Genomic DNA, 17072 nt, shown 5'->3' with positions numbered 1-17072 from the left:
TCGACCATGATCTAACCTTACGAATTTTGTTTAGTTTCTAAAATCAAGTTTTTTTCACAAGAAAATTAAGAATAATTGCGGCATATTTTGAATTGTATGTGTAATTCTTTTTAGACTGAATGGTTTATGAGTATTGTTTTGTGATCTAATATACACTTGTGTATATATATTAGGCTTTAATTAGCTTTTTGTATAATTTAGTAAAAAATAAAATTATGTTTTTAATTACTCATCATTTGTTAGAAGGGAGTAAGTTGGAGTCATCTCTGAATGCCTAGCTTCCACCTGAATTTATTGCCAAGGTGAACCTGTGTACAAGACTGTTATGTGTATGTATGCGGAGAAAGAAGCCTCTAATTTATATATCCCGAACAAGAATGTACTTTTTTTTGAAATAAACAATTTCATTCAACTACAATCATACGAAAGAGCCTCCAACAAACACCTAGGAGAAGACGTGAACGTAATCTGGGAATTAGCTAAACAAGGGATTCTAGCGATATTGTGTGCTACCCTGTTAGCTGTTTTCCGAAAAAAACTAAGTGAAACAGATGGTAAGCCTTGCAATCCCAGCTTACACTCTTCTATTACCTCACCTACTTCTAATAAATTCACCTTATTTTCCAGAATAGCTTTGACACTGAGTAGTGAATCTGTTTCAAGCTGCACTGGGGCATTACTGTATTGTCCCCCCTTAATCCATGATAAAGATTCTTTAACCCCTACCAACTCCGCCTCAAAGACAGTATCAACCATGGGAAAGCTTCCAACTTTACAAGCAACAAACGACCCCAAGTGATTTCTCATAATCATACTGACAGAAAAGAATTGAGCATTTGGGAAAACAGACGCGTCTACATTGATTTTAAAAGCTTCTGGACCTGGGCATTGCCATTTGTGATCAACTTGCTGCAGCTCTGGATTACCTTTAGGACGAATCATCACCTGTTTTTTTCTAGCTTCCTCCCATTCTGAGAGGACCTTAAAATTGGTATCCATAGCAAAAGCAGGGGTAACAGCCTTACTCTCCCACACTTTCTTGTTACACCAAAACCACACTCCCTAGAGAACCATGCAAATCTTTGTTACTTCTTCCATAGGCGCAGAGCGTATTTGTGCTAGCAACCAATCACTAGCATTTTCAACTGCACTCCAATCGTACCATAAACCAACATGATGCTAACACTCAGCAGCAAAATCACAATAAAAAAAGGTGACCCATATGTTCAATGTCAAATAAACACATTGGACATGTGACACGTACATTTAATCCTCTAGCACTCAGTCTCTTTCTGACCGGAACCACATTACGACAGAATCTCCATATAAACACTTTCACCTTCTGAGGAATTTTCAAATGCCAAACTCTCTTCCACCATACACTCTGAGGAACACTGCCAGTACCGTACCTTAAGTTAAACCAGTAATGATAGCCAGATTTTGCATTATACACACCATTCTTTGCACCTGTCCAGACCACCCTATCTGCAATATCCCGTTGAGGAATGGTTGTAGCCAGTACAACAATTGCATCCTCCTCCAAAAAACATTCTCTAACCAGATTAGTATTCCACTTCCTGTCATTGTGCTGAAAACAGCTGGAGACCACTTCATTCCTCCCTTCATAAAAAGAACTCTGTTCAACGTGAAAATCACTCTTTAAACGTAACCAAGGGTCCTTTGAAGCAACTATTGTAACACCCCCAGATCCGGGGTCGGGGATCCGGGTTGTCACGGTCTTTCTTTCCACAATATCACTTCACTTAATTAATAATAAATAACCTCATGCTGTGACCCCACCCTAACACACACCACAACCCGTTATAGTCTCAGAGATGAAATTGAAATAAGTACAAGTCTTTGAATCCACAATTTAAAATTATTACAACCCAAAATGATTACTTGATAATTTACAGTTAATTGCCATTATCTGCCATAAGTTATAATTATACATAATTTGATTCTCAAAAGTAGATGGTCTGAACTACAATGGATCTACCTCTGCAGCTATAGCAGCTACAACATCATTGGGAAGAGGCGGGACGCTTCCCACGCGCTTGCGCTGGGTCTGCTGGAGTCTGGCCATCTCTCCTAACCGTTGTTGTGTGATGAAGAAATAAAGCAAGAGTGAGCCTTACAGCTCGCAAGATAATATATAGTGATAACAATAATATAAGTATCTAAATGGATATTTACTAGAATCTTTATCGTGCGTAAGATAATTACTAGTATATACTTACTAGTATATGAGCCTTCTCATAGTACTCATGAAAGTCTTGGTCAAAAGAAATGAACCAAGTTGATAAATTAATGCGATGAAGTCGCAAAATATTTAGTATATATACATATATACTTTTCAAAATATTGGAAGTCCTCTTCCATGCATAATATACACAAAGTCCTAGTGTATAACTGTATAAAAAAATATCGTTGCAAGGTGATCTCATATATCTAACCTTGTCTCAACGTTTTTCTGAAAATCTTTGTCATACATAAGACAATTATTAATTAGATATAAGTTTAAAAGATGAGGTTACCAAATGCCCCAATATACTTATATCTTTCCCAATACTACTTCAACTACCACCGTTCAAGTTATAATTAGTTTTAAGAAAAACATCCCATAGATGAGACCACAAGTTAAGACTTGAATAGATTCAATCTTTGAAATATTGTTGAATGAAAAAGTTATGAGATACTTTATTTAGTCCCGATATATATATATATCCACATATATATATCTCTAAAACATTTCCTGGAACCTCTGTTATGTAAAGTATGAACAGAGTTTGAAACATCCAATGAATTTTGGAAAGGAAAAGAATTTTGGCATAAACCAGATATCTTGCTGATCAGGCAAAGATACCAATAAGTAACCTTTTCTACTGTAGATGGATGAATTCCTCACCGGTCATCACCCTGGCCGCATTAGGACCTCGCGCTAGACCGTTACCCGGCCCCTCACGCGTTGATGGACTGCCACCCAGCCACTTACACAATAATAGACCGTACCCCGGCCTGTCGCTTATGCCGACTCAATTAGATGGGCTTACTTCCCGAACGTTGGGCAAGTAATCAATTCATTTACCAAAACTGCAACCTCGTTGCGAATATAAAATACACCACAGAGCCGGATTCCCCAGGTTTTGAGCGAGTATTTAAATCCCCTTAAAAGGAAGATCTTAAATATAAAAAAAGAGTTTTGGGATCCACTCTGACTTTTAAAAATCATTTTGAAGACTCGAAAACACTTTAAAGAGTGTTTGGAGTAAAGCTGATTTAATGAAGTAAATCAGTCCCCAGAATATTTAGAAAATGATTGAATATTATTATTTAAATAATATTCCCATAAATAATAATCTTTATAAAAATAATTGAAGTAGAAGTATTAAAACTTATACTTGAAACGAGTATTAAATAACCAAAGATATACTTATATGAAAGTATTATCTTTATTTGAATAATCGAAAATAAGTTTGATTATTAACACCTTATTCTTTAATAAAATAAAGAATATATTTCAGCAAATAATCGGAGTCATAGATCCTCAAATGAATATTCAATAATATTCACTAATAATATAAAAGAGTCATAAGCCCTCGAATGAATATTCAAATAATATTCAATAATTAATATAAAAGAGTCATAAGCCCTCGAATGAATATTCAAATAATATTCAATAATAATATACAAGAGTCATAAGCCCTCGAATGAATATTCAAATAATATTCAATAAATAAATAAAGTTAAAGTTATCGAATAAATCTTATTCGATTAATAGTTTGGAAAACTATAACCATATATATATATAAATATATATATATATATATCCATATCCATATATACAAATCTACTCGGGATCCTCGACTCCCGGTTTTAGAAAATATTTTCACCTTTGGGTCCCTATACTAAGGGTATATGCAAGTTACCGCTATTCTCTAGCATAGGTATTATCAACTGAACCAACAGATATATAAGGCAAGAATACGAAACAGGCATGCATATATATACCATATCAGCATGCTTCAATATATCGCAACATTTTCTAATTAACCAACATGCATTTATCGCAAGATAATGCATATACATATATTCATCACAACAACAGTTATAACGGGTAGAAAACTTGCCTGAGCGACTTGGGGTGATAAAAGGCTCGGGACGAGTCTAGTAACCTATAAACAACAAGTAAGTTGGAATTAAACCAAAATCACTTGTAAATCTATACTTTAACTAACTTAGACTCTAACGCTTGTTTTGCGCTCACTGATTTGCTTAAGTCACTCGGGTACCCTCGGCTCCACCATTTTTAATAATTTAACCTTTACGAGTTTTAAAGCGATTCCTTCGCGAATGTCTTACCAACTGCCTAACACACTCACCATAAATGTTTCATACATTAATTAACCCTTTTTGGTCTTTAACCTATGTTTCAAAGTAAGGCGAGGGGAAAAGTTTCGTTCACGAAACGCCGTTACTTGAAACGGTCGTTTCTCCTAAACCGTGCATCGGAATCGAACGAACTACATATCAAAACGAAGCTCGTAACATGAGCTATCTAAACATGACAGTGGTCATAATCTAGCAGGGGGTTCTCGGGTCCTAATGCTATGCACAAAAACAGTCCAAAGAAAATCGGACGTTACAACGGCTATGTTTACGCGATTTCCAATATTTTAAACCATTCAAATCCATTCCAAACCAACCTCAAATCCAACCTCAAATCCATCATACAACAAACATCCATCCTTATCACATCACAACAATCCCAACCAATTCAATTTAATCATCCATACTTATGCCTAAACTTAACTTAAATCATACTTAAGTTCTTTTAAATCAAAACCACAACATTTACCATTCCATTTCACTACCATTCCAAATCCCAAACTCTAAATCACAACAACAAGCTACAATATCATCCTACTAATCAAAATCATCTTATAATATATAGGAACCTAGGGTTTGGAGATGGTATACCTTCCTTGAAGCTTTTTAACACAACACAAGAGCTTTGAATGCCTAAAGAACCTTGATCCTTGCTTGTATAACCTTAATCTTTCATAAAAATTCAAGAAAACTAAAGTTATTTCTTGAAGGTTACTATTCACCATCTTCTTCCTTGATTTATTGGAAGAGATTGTGAAGGAATTAGGAGCTTAAATTTATAGCATATCCATATCTATGTACAAGGAAGCTTAGATAATTACCTTGTGATTTAACAATGCTTGGAACTTGATTTTTGATTTTTCTTCCTTTGAAAAAGATGAAAAGCCGAGAGCTTCAAGAACAAAGCCTTGGTTGCTTTTGATTTTTGATGAAAATGATTTTTGCTTGGCTTGGTTGCTTGGTTTTTGTGCTTGCTTTAGTCAATTACCTTCTTGCCCTAATCGCTTATATCATCCTCATGATGTCATCTTCCCTTCCTTGTCCTCTTTCTATTGGTTGGATGACATCATTCCCACTAATCCCTTTGATTAACTTCCTAATCGCTTGCCTAATGACCGCTGATCTGTTATACGGTTCGCTTAACTTTCGTTCTCGTTTATCGTTTGAAGGATCATACCCGGGATCTTATTACTTAGGTTCCCTTAACCTTTCTCAATACATTATATTCCTTTTTATGATCCTCTATTATAATCCTTTAATTTAAATCCTTTTTATCCTGTTACCTTATACTCAATTCTCTCCGTATCTTGTGGATTTCCGGGAAAAACCAAAGTGTTCGGAATTGGATTCTGACGATCTTTACATACACTTATATACCACATAGAGTACTAATAATATCCCATAAGATCAATAACAGAACCCCTACATAGCGTGGCATGAACAGTTTTCTCATTCAGCAAAAACACTATTCATAAGGGTTTCAAAAATTTCCAAAAATTGGGGTTATTACAGTCTCCCCTCCTTAAAAGGATTCCGTCCCGGAATCAGATAGAAATGAATAGGGATACTTTCTTAGTATTGCACTTTCTAACTCTCAAGTCAATTTTCCCCCATTGTGGTTCTACCATCAAACTCTTACTAGTTTGATAACCCTTCTCCTAAGCACTCGTTCCTTCTTAATCTATACCCTTCCTGGTTGCTCCATATAGGTTACGTCGGGTTGCATATCTATGCGCTCATATGCCTCTATTTATTTGGCATCTGAATTACACTTCCTTAACATTGATACGTGAAACACGTTACGACCTGCTACATGTTCGGGCTTAGGGCTAGCTCATATGCTAACTTCCCAAACATCTTAATATATCCAAGGGTCCAACAAATTATAGACTTAGCTTTTCTTTCTTTCCGAACCTCATAAATCCTTTCCAAGGGATACCTATAACATTACTAGGTCCCCTATTTCATACTCTTTATCCTTTCGTGTCAAATCAACATACTTATCATGTCCATCTTGGGCTACTACCAGCCGTCCTCTGATTAGATCTATCATATCCTTGGTCCTTTGGACTACTGCGGGTCCGAGCATCTTGCGCTCTACAACTTCATCCTAACATAAGGGAGATCGACATTGTCTTCCCTCAAGGATCTCATAAGGCGACATCTCGATAATGACATATGATCTATTGTCGTAAGATAACTCAATCCGCATTAAGTGATCATTCCAAATTCTTTCAAGTCTATTACACAGACTCTCATCATAACTTCTAATCATTAGAACTTTTGCTTCTCAATACCCATTCTTTTCCAGTTCGTAATCGCTACTACCTTCCGTTCCTAATATTATACTGGTTATACTTTTGCTCGTTAGCGTTCTATAACCTTTTAATAACCACGTCAACCTTAGTATCACGAATGTGTTCCCATTCCGCATACTACCACCACTTTATTACTCCTTTTTCAGTTGTTTCTATTTTCCAAAATTTGATCAATCAAATAGAAGTAAAGGAATTTGTTGAGGAATCACTATGATCATGAACACTTGTTATATCGCTTAGTTAGTACAGAAGGTGGCCAGCCTTTAGTACTTGACAAGCAATTAAACAATAGTTGGTATCCTACTAGGCTTCTATCACACAGATAGACAGTCATTCGGCAATACCTCCCCTTCTGGAAGGGTTGTTCTTCTCAAATTACATGAAATGAAAAGAAGAGAAAAGAACGAACTGAAGAGAATTGTATATATATAAAAAAATATACTGCCACAAAATATCTGGCTTGGAACCTACCTCTGAACTATAAAGGTTTGTCATAGGAGAACAAAATATATATGTATTTATATCAACATCAAGTATTATAGCATCCTATTTCACATGCCTAAATATTTCTATTCCGTTCATCATTCTATGGACCCATGCTCTTCCTCGAGCTTATACACAATCACCTTTGAAACTCCCTCGACATCGAAAATCGAATCTGGGATCTCATTCTAGACATCATCGTTACTTGAATTCTATGCTTGCACCGCACCCTTCCTTGTATAATAATATGACTCTCTATTGATAAGAAAGAATAATAATTCACCAGGTAGATACTCTACTTAATTAGTCTATCAATGATAACTTATACACTACCACGACCCGATTAGTGGTACTCAATCTCAACACCCATTCCAATACAACTCTCATGGTTGTAATCAGCTCACTACTCGCAGAATCATTGCTGCCTTACTATGGTCCATCACTGACCCACTGTAGTCATTCATTTTCCCTGAAGTCTTAATAGCTAACCATACGGAGTCCATACATCTCGTATCAAATCCTTCTAAGGAGGTAACATGATCACCGTTCTTGATTCATGAAGAACACTCCTGATCCGGACGTACATTCATGACGTGAAGCAGATAAAATTGCAGAAGAGTTTCAATCAAAGCAACGATAGCAGGTTAATACCATTCTTAATCATATGCCTTAAATAGAAGACTTAACTCAAAGGTTCGTCTAGTCCTTTTGGAAACATGGTCCTGGCTTATCCCAAGATAGGACCTCCTAAGATAGATAGCCCGCTCATGGCGATTACACGAATTAAACCTTTACTAACTACTATTACGGTTGGGTATTGCACAGTCATCAGAAGGAATGTCAATCTTCCAAACCATAATTCAACCTTCACATTTTTAACCATCATCACTGTATTCTTTTGGCACACGCGCCTATAATTATCCACTTACCTTTAAAGTGTCGGCCACCTCTTTGGCCTTTCCTGATAGTAAAATTTCCTTACAGTCAATGTCATTTTAACCACCTCCAAATAAATTTTCTACCTTATTTCCGATCATTGCTTGAGTGAAGATGTTTTCCTTAAAATCAGATGGGAAAAAAAATATCACCATTTTTCCATAAGTTATTGCCTCATTCTTTAGAGGCTAATCACTGTCAAGACTGACTCTCAATCATACTTAGAACATTTTTTTTTTAAGTCCTAATTGCCCTGAACAATTTCGACCATTACTGGTTCGATCCATACTTTCTCGTGGTTTAACACGTGCCCCACTTGGCATCATTATAATTACGTCATATTTCCTTTATCCACATTTCTATTCTTGAGAATTTTGAATATTACCTTTTTCCTTATAAAACCTCTAAGGTTATCCTTCAATCGTTCCTCCTGTATTCCCTAGATACAGGGCATATCAAAATACCATTTACTAATACTAGAACCATTGTCTATATACTTCTGAAAAATTTCTCCACTGATCCTTAAAGGTTATTATTACCTTAATCCTTTCCAATTCATCCTGTCAAAACTCATACTGTCCCTATTAAGGGTGAAATGCCAACCTTTATGCATTCCCCTAGGATTCATTTTAAGTTACCGATGTTCTATTCTTAATTCCACCTTTAAAAAGGTACATGCATCCTTCCATGGATAAATCAAGTCATATATCCTTGATAGATTATCTTATTCATCATTCCCACCTCGATAGTCTATACCTAACTTCATAATAGCATCCTTATTCAAATTGAGGTCAATTCATATGGCCTCCAAAAGATAACAACGGTTATCCGCTTGTCTTGCCTAATTTGGTAACGATAACAAGGATGTTCTGGAAGATATTGGTCGTGTTCAACGTGAACTTCTTCTTAATAATTCCTTATTTACTTTTGTTGTTTATCTCAACAGTCACCTCAATGTTGGGATATCTTTCATACCTGGCGTCTCCCTTTCTGGGTATCAAGCCACCGGTCTTACATTTCACCTTCTTGAAGGTCACTTCCTTCATCCAATTTTTCCTAATTTCTTACTTCCTTATCCCCTTAGTCTATCCGCGTCTCATTATTTATCCTTCGAATTATCTCAAAGTTTCCTCGAATCCTCCCAACTTACAGGGGATAAACTATATGTATCTCTTATGCCCTCAACCATCAATTTTAACTTATGGTGAATCACCCTCATCCCGACGAATGCATACTTTTCTATTTCTATTACTACGAGTCGTTAGGGTTTCCTCATACCCAACTCCCTTATCATTCCTCAAACTCTATTGCCGTTATATTCCTTTCCACTTCAATTTCTTTTTATTTTCCTTTCTCTTATCATTATTTCATGAACCAACACAACATAAGCATTGATTTCAAACATCCCGTCATTCTGGATTCGTGTCCTCAGAACGAATCTTGACAACTTTTACAACTTAGATTCATAATTTATCATACTCGTCTGCCTTTGTTATGGCTCTAAAGCTTTTACATTATCTCCATAACCTAGGGAAGTACTTTCCTAAAAACAATTGACTGAACTTAAATCAGTTTATTATAATCTCTTGCTCCGTGCCTTCCTTGGCCTTTCACCAGCGGGTGGTCTCTCTCTTAGGAGGGTGAGTGATAAAAACAGTCTTTTGTGGTTCATCAGTCATTTTGAATCTCAAATGATTCCTATATTTCCTTTAGCCAGGCTCTTGCCTCGGCTGGGTCAGCCTGTTCCTTGGAACTCTGAGAGCTTAGCGATTTAAAGGTCTTGAAAGAATTTCTCACCGTACTGTCTCCTCAGGGTGGTGGTTGGGGATAATAGTCTAAGTTCTTTTTAGACAGGTCCATGAATTGCCGTATAGGTGTACCGTCTTGGGTCTCCTTTCCTTACTCAACTTTCTGTTTCCTTAGTATGAAATGTTTCATCCTACTCCCCATATCGGGGTCATCTTTTAATTTAAAATCCTCATTTTCCACTCCATTATGTCATGGGTTCCTTCTATCTTGATGGCGACCTCCCTGACTATCACGTTCAGGGTTTGCCCTAAATCTTATTCCTCAAACTATGGCTCTCATCTAAGTTCTCATCTTTACGCTCTTGAACTTTCGGAACCCAAATTCTATAGGAATACCTCATTATTCCCTTATCATCTTTCTCGATATTAATCTTTTATCTAATTGTTGGCTCTCTGCCTTCATTCATAAATTTTTCTGGCACAATATGATCTTTTCCAATAATTCGGGCTGTATTACAATCTCAAACAGCATTTTGGTACCGGCTCCGGTGACCTTCACTTCTATTTCCATTTTCTCAAAATCTCTTATAAACTCTCCAAAAGACATTATCATCTTGAGTCTCTCCTTTTTACTAAGGGCATCAGCCACCATATTGGCTTTCCCCGAAGGATAAAGAATCTCCCAATCATTATTCTTGATTAGCTCTAACTGCCTCCTCTGGCATATGTTGAGCTCTTTCTACGTGAAAATGTACTAGAGCACTTATGGCTTAGGTAATTCTGGCACTTCTCTCCATACAAGTAGTGCCTCCAATCTTTAGGGTAAAACTATTGCCACGAGTCTAAGCTCATGGGCGGGGATATCGAATTTCATATTACCTTAATTGTCTTGACATGTACGCGATTACCTTACCGTGCTGCATAAGCACGCACCCTAAGCCCTAGTGCGAAGCGTCACTACACTTCACAAAATCTCCTTTCCCATCCGGCAACGCCAGCATAGGGGCCATCACCAATCTTTGCTTCAGTTCTTGAAAGCTGTTCTCGCATTTCTCTGTCCATTCAAACTTCTCAGTCTTACGAGTAAGCCGCGTTAAAGGGGCTACTATCTTTACAACTTGAACGAACCTCCGGTAGTGACCGGCCAATCCTACCTCTGGTAGTCGACCAAACCATGGTCATCAATTCATCAGTGGTCCTTTATTCATTCTTGTCAGGATCCTCCATGGGATCCTCCTCAGCAACTATCCCTTCTGGGACAACATCCTCAACCGCTACATCCTCAATATCAACATCATCCGGTCCTGCATTAGGACACTCTATCGGATCCACAATCCGATCTCCAATTAGTAATAAAACATCATCGCGCTGTTGCTCCTCGACCTCAGGGTTCGGAGTCCCGCTACTCTATACGATAACGAACTACGCTTCTATCGCTACATTTATAAGGGTTCCCATAAGGGTTTTAACTGTCAGTACTACGTTAGGTAGTCCGACTATGAACTTGGCAAGAGTTCTTATTATCTTAGTGAACTTATTATCTTAATGTCCCATCATCTCTGAGGTTTATAACGCTTGGCTCTGATACCATTTCTGTAACACCCCCAGATCCGGGGTCGGGGATCCGGGTTGTCACGGCCTTTCTTTCCACAATATCACTTCACTTAATTAATAATAAATAACCTCATGCTGTGACCCCACCCTAACACACACCACAACCCGTTATAGTCTCACAGATGAAATTGAAATAAGTACAAGTCTTTGAATCCACAATTTAAAATTATTACAACCCAAAATGATTACTTGATAATTTACAGTTAATTGCCATTATCTGCCACAAGTTATAATTATACATAATTTGATTCTCAAAAGTAGATGGTCTGAACTACAATGGATCTACCTCTGCAGCTATAGCAACTACAACATCATCGGGAAGACGCGGGACGCTTCCCACGCGCTTGCGCTGGGTCTGCTGGAGTCTGGCCATCTCTCCTAACCGTTGTTGTGTGATGAAGAAATAAAGCAAGAGTGAGCCTTACAGCTCGCAAGATAATATATAGTGATAATAATAATATAAGTATCTAAATGGATACTTACTAGAATCTTTATCGTGCGTAAGATAATTACTAGTATATACTTACTAGTATATGAGCCTTCTCATAGTACTCATGAAAGTCTTGGTCAAAAGAAATGAACCAAGTTGATAAATTAATGCGATGAAGTCGCAAAATATTCAGTATATATACATATATACTTTTCAAAATATTGGAAGTCCTCTTCCATGCATAATATACACAAAGTCCTAGTGTATAACTGTATAAAAAAATATCGTTGCAAGGTGATCTCATATATCTAACCTTGTCTCAACGTTTTTCTGAAAATCTTTGTCATACATAAGACAATTATTAATTAGATATAAGTTTAAAAGATGAGGTTACCAAATGCCCCAATATACTTATATCTTTCCCAATACTACTTGAACTACCACCGTTCAAGTTATAATTAGTTTTAAGAAAAACATCCCATAGATGACACCACAAGTTAAGACTTGAATAGATTCAATCTTTGAAATATTGTTGAATGAAAAAGTTATGAGATACTTTATTTAGTCCCGATATATATATATCCACATATATATATCTCTAAAACATTTCCTGGAACCTCTGTTATGTAAAGTATGAACAGAGTTTGAAACATCCAATGAATTTTGGAAAGGAAAAGAATTTTGGCATAAACCAGATATCTTGCTGATCAGGCAAAGATACCAATAAGTAACCTTTTCTACTGTAGATGGATGAATTCCTCACCGGTCATCACCCTGGCCGCATTAGGACCTCGCGCTAGACCGTTACCCGGCCCCTCACGCGTTGATGGACTGCCACCCAGCCACTTACACAATAATAGACCGTACCCCGGCCTGTCGCTTATGCCGACTCAATTAGATGGGCTTACTTCCCGAACGTTAGGCAAGTAATCAATTCATTTACCAAAACTGCAACCTCGTTGCGAATATAAAATACACCACAGAGCCGGATTCCCCAGGTTTTGAGTGAGTATTTAAATCCCCTTAAAAGGAAGATCTTAAATATAAAAAAAGAGTTTTGGGATCCACTCTGACTTTTAAAAATCATTTTGAAGACTCGAAAACACTTTAAAGAGTGTTTGGAGTAAAGCTGATTTAATGAAGTAAATCAGTCCCCAGAATATTTAGAAAATGATTGAATATTATTATTTAAATAATATTCCCATAAAGAATAATCTTTATAAAAATAATTGAAGTAGAAGTATTAAAACTTATACTTGAAACGAGTATTAAATAACCAAAGATATACTTATATGAAAGTATTATCTTTATTTGAATAATCGAAAATAAGTTTGATTATTAACACCTTATTCTTTAATAAAATAAAGAATATATTTCAGCAAATAATCAGAGTCATAGATCCTCAAATGAATATTCAATAATATTCACTAATAATATAAAAGAGTCATAAGCCCTCGAATGAATATTCAAATAATATTCAATAATTAATATAAAAGAGTCATAAGCCCTCGAATGAATATTCAAATAATATTCAATAATAATATACAAGAGTCATAAGCCCTCGAATGAATATTCAAATAATATTCAATAAATAAATAAAGTTAAAGTTATCGAATAAATCTTATTCGATTATTAGTTTGGAAAACTATAACCATATATATATATATAAATATATATATATATATATATATATATATATATCCATATCCATATATACAAATCTACTCGGGATCCTCGACTCCCGGTTTTAGAAAATATTTTCACCTTTGGGTCCCTATACTAAGGGTATATGCAAGTTACCGCTATTCTCTAGCATAGGTATTATCAAATGAACCAACAGATATATAAGGCAAGAATACGAAACAGGCATGCATATATATACCATATCAGCATGCTTCAATATATCGCAACATTTGCTAATTAACCAACATGCATTTATCGCAAGATAATGCATATACATATATTCATCACAACAACAGTTATAACGGGTAGAAAACTTGCCTGAGCGACTTGGGGTGATAAAAGGCTCGGGACGAGTCTGGTAACCTATAAACAACAAGTAAGTTGGAATTAAACCAAAATCACTTGTAAATCTATACTTTAACTAACTTAGACTCTAACGCTTGTTTTGCGCTCACTGATTTGCTTAAGTCACTCGGGTACCCTCGGCTCCACCATTTTTAATAATTTAACCTTTATGAGTTTTAAAGCGATTCCTTCGCGAATGTCTTACCAACTACCTAACACACTCTCCATAAATGTTTCATACATTAATTAACCCTTTTTGGTCTTTAACCTATGTTTCAAAGTAAGGCGAGGGGAAAAGTTTCGTTCACGAAACGCTGTTACTTGAAACGGTCGTTTCTCCTAAACCGTGCATCGGAATCGAACGAACTACATATCAAAACGAAGCTCGTAACATGAGCTATCTAAACATGGCAGTGGTCATAATCTAGCAGGGGGTTCTCGGGTCCTAATGCTATGCACAAAAACAGTCCAAAGAAAATCGGACGTTACGACGGCTATGTTTACGCGATTTCCAATATTTTAAACCATTCAAATCCATTCCAAACCAACCTCAAATCCAACCTCAAATCCATCATACAACAAACATCCATCCTTATCACATCACAACAATCCCAACCAATTCAATTTAATCATCCATACTTATGCCTAAACTTAACTTAAATCATACTTAAGTTCTTTTAAATCAAAACCACAACATTTACCATTCCATTTCACTACCATTCCAAATCCCAAACTCTAAATCACAACAACAAGCTACAATATCATCCTACTAATCAAAATCATCTTATAATATATAGGAACCTAGGGTTTGGAGATGGTATACCTTCCTTGAAGCTTTTTAACACAACACAAGAGCTTTGAATGCCTAAAGAACCTTGATCCTTGCTTGTATAACCTTAATCTTTCATAAAAATTCAAGAAAACTAAAGTTATTTCTTGAAGGTTACTATTCACCATCTTCTTCCTTGATTTATTGGAAGAGATTGTGAAGGAATTAGGAGCTTAAACTTATAGCATATCCATATCTATGTACAAGGAAGCTTAGATAATTACCTTGTGATTTAACAATGCTTGGAACTTGATTTTTGATTTTTCTTCCTTTGAAAAAGATGAAAAGCCGAGAGCTTCAAGAACAAAGCCTTGGTTGCTTTTGATTTTTGATGAAAATGATTTTTGCTTGGCTTGGTTGCTTGGTTTTTGTGCTTGCTTTAGTCAATTACCTTCTTGCCCTTGAATTTGTGTGGTTCTCATTCAACCACACCTCCTTCCTTCCCATGTCATGCTTATATCATCCTCATGATGTCATCCTCCCTTCCTTGTCCTCTTTCTATTGGTTGGATGACATCATTCCCACTAATCCCTTTGATTAACTTCCTAATCGCTTGCCTAATGACCGCTGATCTGTTATACGGTTCGCTTAACTTTCGTTCTCGTTTATCGTTTGAAGGATCATACCCGGGATCTTATTACTTAGGTTCCCTTAACCTTTCTCAATACATTATATTCCTTTTTATGATCCTCTATTATAATCCTTTAATTTAAATCCTTTTTATCCTGTTACCTTATACTCAATTCTCTCCGTATCTTGTGGATTTCCGGGAAAAACCAAAGTGTTCGGAATTGGATTCTAACGATCTTTACATACACTTATATACCACATAGAGTACTAATAATATCCCATAAGATCAATAACAGAACCCCTACATAGCGTGGCATGAACAGTTTTCTCATTCAGCAAAAACACTATTCATAAGGGTTTCAAAAATTTCCAAAAATTGGGGTTATTACAACTATCTCGTTCCCATTCTCGAGCACCCATCTAAAGCCTTTACAGAGATCCTCCTTGGCTGTCCAAATCCCCTGCCAAATAAAGCTGGCTTTGCAACCTTTCTTAGCTTTCAGAACACTCGTATTTGAAAAATATCTAGCTTTAAAAATTCAAGACACCAGAGAGTTTGGATTGTGTAGGAATGACCAAATATGTTTACCCAGTAAAGCAATGTTGAAATCATAGAAATCCCTAAACCCTAGACCACCTTTGCTCTTCGCATTACTCATGTTATTCCACGATAGCCAATTCAAACCTTTCTAATCCCCAGCTTTACCAGACATCCACCAATAGTTGTTGAACATCTGTTCCAACTCCTTACAAATTGTTTTAGGAATCAAAAAACAAGACATACTGTACGCTGTAATGTCTTGTGCTACGTTCCTGATCAGAATTGTTTTGCCAGCTTGAGAAAAGGGTTTAACTTGCCATGCCTGAATCTGGCAACTAGCTTTATCTTTTAGGTAACTAAACACCATCCGTTTTGATCTTCCCACTAACGAGGGTAAACCAAGGTACTTAGTATTCGACAAATCATTAGAAACTCCCAGGATAGAAGATATTTCCTCCTGTTTGTCATGCTTAACGTTTGCACTAAAGTACACTCCTGATTTCTGGAAATTAACAGATTGTCTAGAACATGACTCATAGTTCAACAACAACTCTTTGATGCTTATGGCTTCCTCAACTGTTGTACGGAAGAATATAAAATTGTCGTCGGCAAAAAGTAAGTGCATTACTGTTGGGGCTGTCGGGCAAATTTTACAACCAGTAATTGTTCCATTATCAGCTGCCACATCAAGAGCATTAGAGAGCCCTTCCACACATAATAAAAAGAGGTAGGGAGAGAGAGGATCTCCCTGCCTTAACCCCTTCCTAGGTGTAATAGGGCCAATAACTGAATCATTAAAACAGAAATTGTAGGTTACCGTTTTTACACACATCATCATCCATTCAACCCAGGTGTCACATAACCCCATAGTAATCAATATTTTTCTCAGGTAAGACCAACTTACTCTATCTTAAGCTTTACTGATGTCTAGTTTTAGAGCTACCTCCCCGATTGCACCATGATTTTTCAGGCTCATATGATGAATTAACTCGAAAGCAACCAATATATTATATGTTATGCTTCTATTCTGGACAAAAGCCGGTTGATTTTCCAAGATGATGAATGGCAAAATAGACTTCATTTTGTTGGCAAGAACTTTTGCAAGGATTTTATATAAAACATTGCACAGAGCAATTGGTCTTAGATCTTTCAAACATGAAGCATCTTCTTTTTTCGAAATAAAGAT

General features: G+C 36.3%; 1 protein-coding gene across 1 annotated transcript; it reads right to left on the bottom strand.

The window, feature by feature from the left end:
• Positions 1 to 408: 408 nt before the first annotated feature.
• Positions 409 to 16004, bottom strand: LOC141659771 (uncharacterized). Its single transcript, XM_074466698.1, has 3 exons — positions 15935 to 16004; positions 1265 to 1620; positions 409 to 1062 (listed from the first exon to the last, which is right to left on the bottom strand). The coding sequence occupies exons 1-3, from the start codon at positions 16002 to 16004 to the stop codon at positions 409 to 411; spliced, it is 1080 nt and encodes a 359-aa protein (XP_074322799.1).
• Positions 16005 to 17072: the final 1068 nt, after the last annotated feature.

Source organism: Apium graveolens, chromosome 5, assembly GCF_009905375.1.
Source record: "Apium graveolens cultivar Ventura chromosome 5, ASM990537v1, whole genome shotgun sequence".
NCBI lineage: Eukaryota > Viridiplantae > Streptophyta > Magnoliopsida > Apiales > Apiaceae > Apium > Apium graveolens.
Note: the sequence above shows the minus strand (reverse complement) of the source record. Positions and strands in the feature narration are given on the sequence as shown.

Bases quoted from the DNA above. Each gene is read 5' to 3' on its own strand.
- LOC141659771 (XM_074466698.1), bottom strand. From the start codon at position 16,004: ATGAGTAATGCGAAGAGCAAAGGTGGTCTAGGGTTTAGGGATTTCTAT. The intron at 1,621-15,934 runs GTAAACATATTT...CTTTTTATGAAG, and splicing joins TTTCAACATTGCTTTACTGG to GGAGGAATGAAGTGGTCTCC. The intron at 1,063-1,264 runs GTACGTGTCACA...ATGGTTCTCTAG, and splicing joins TGAGTGCTAGAGGATTAAAT to GGAGTGTGGTTTTGGTGTAA.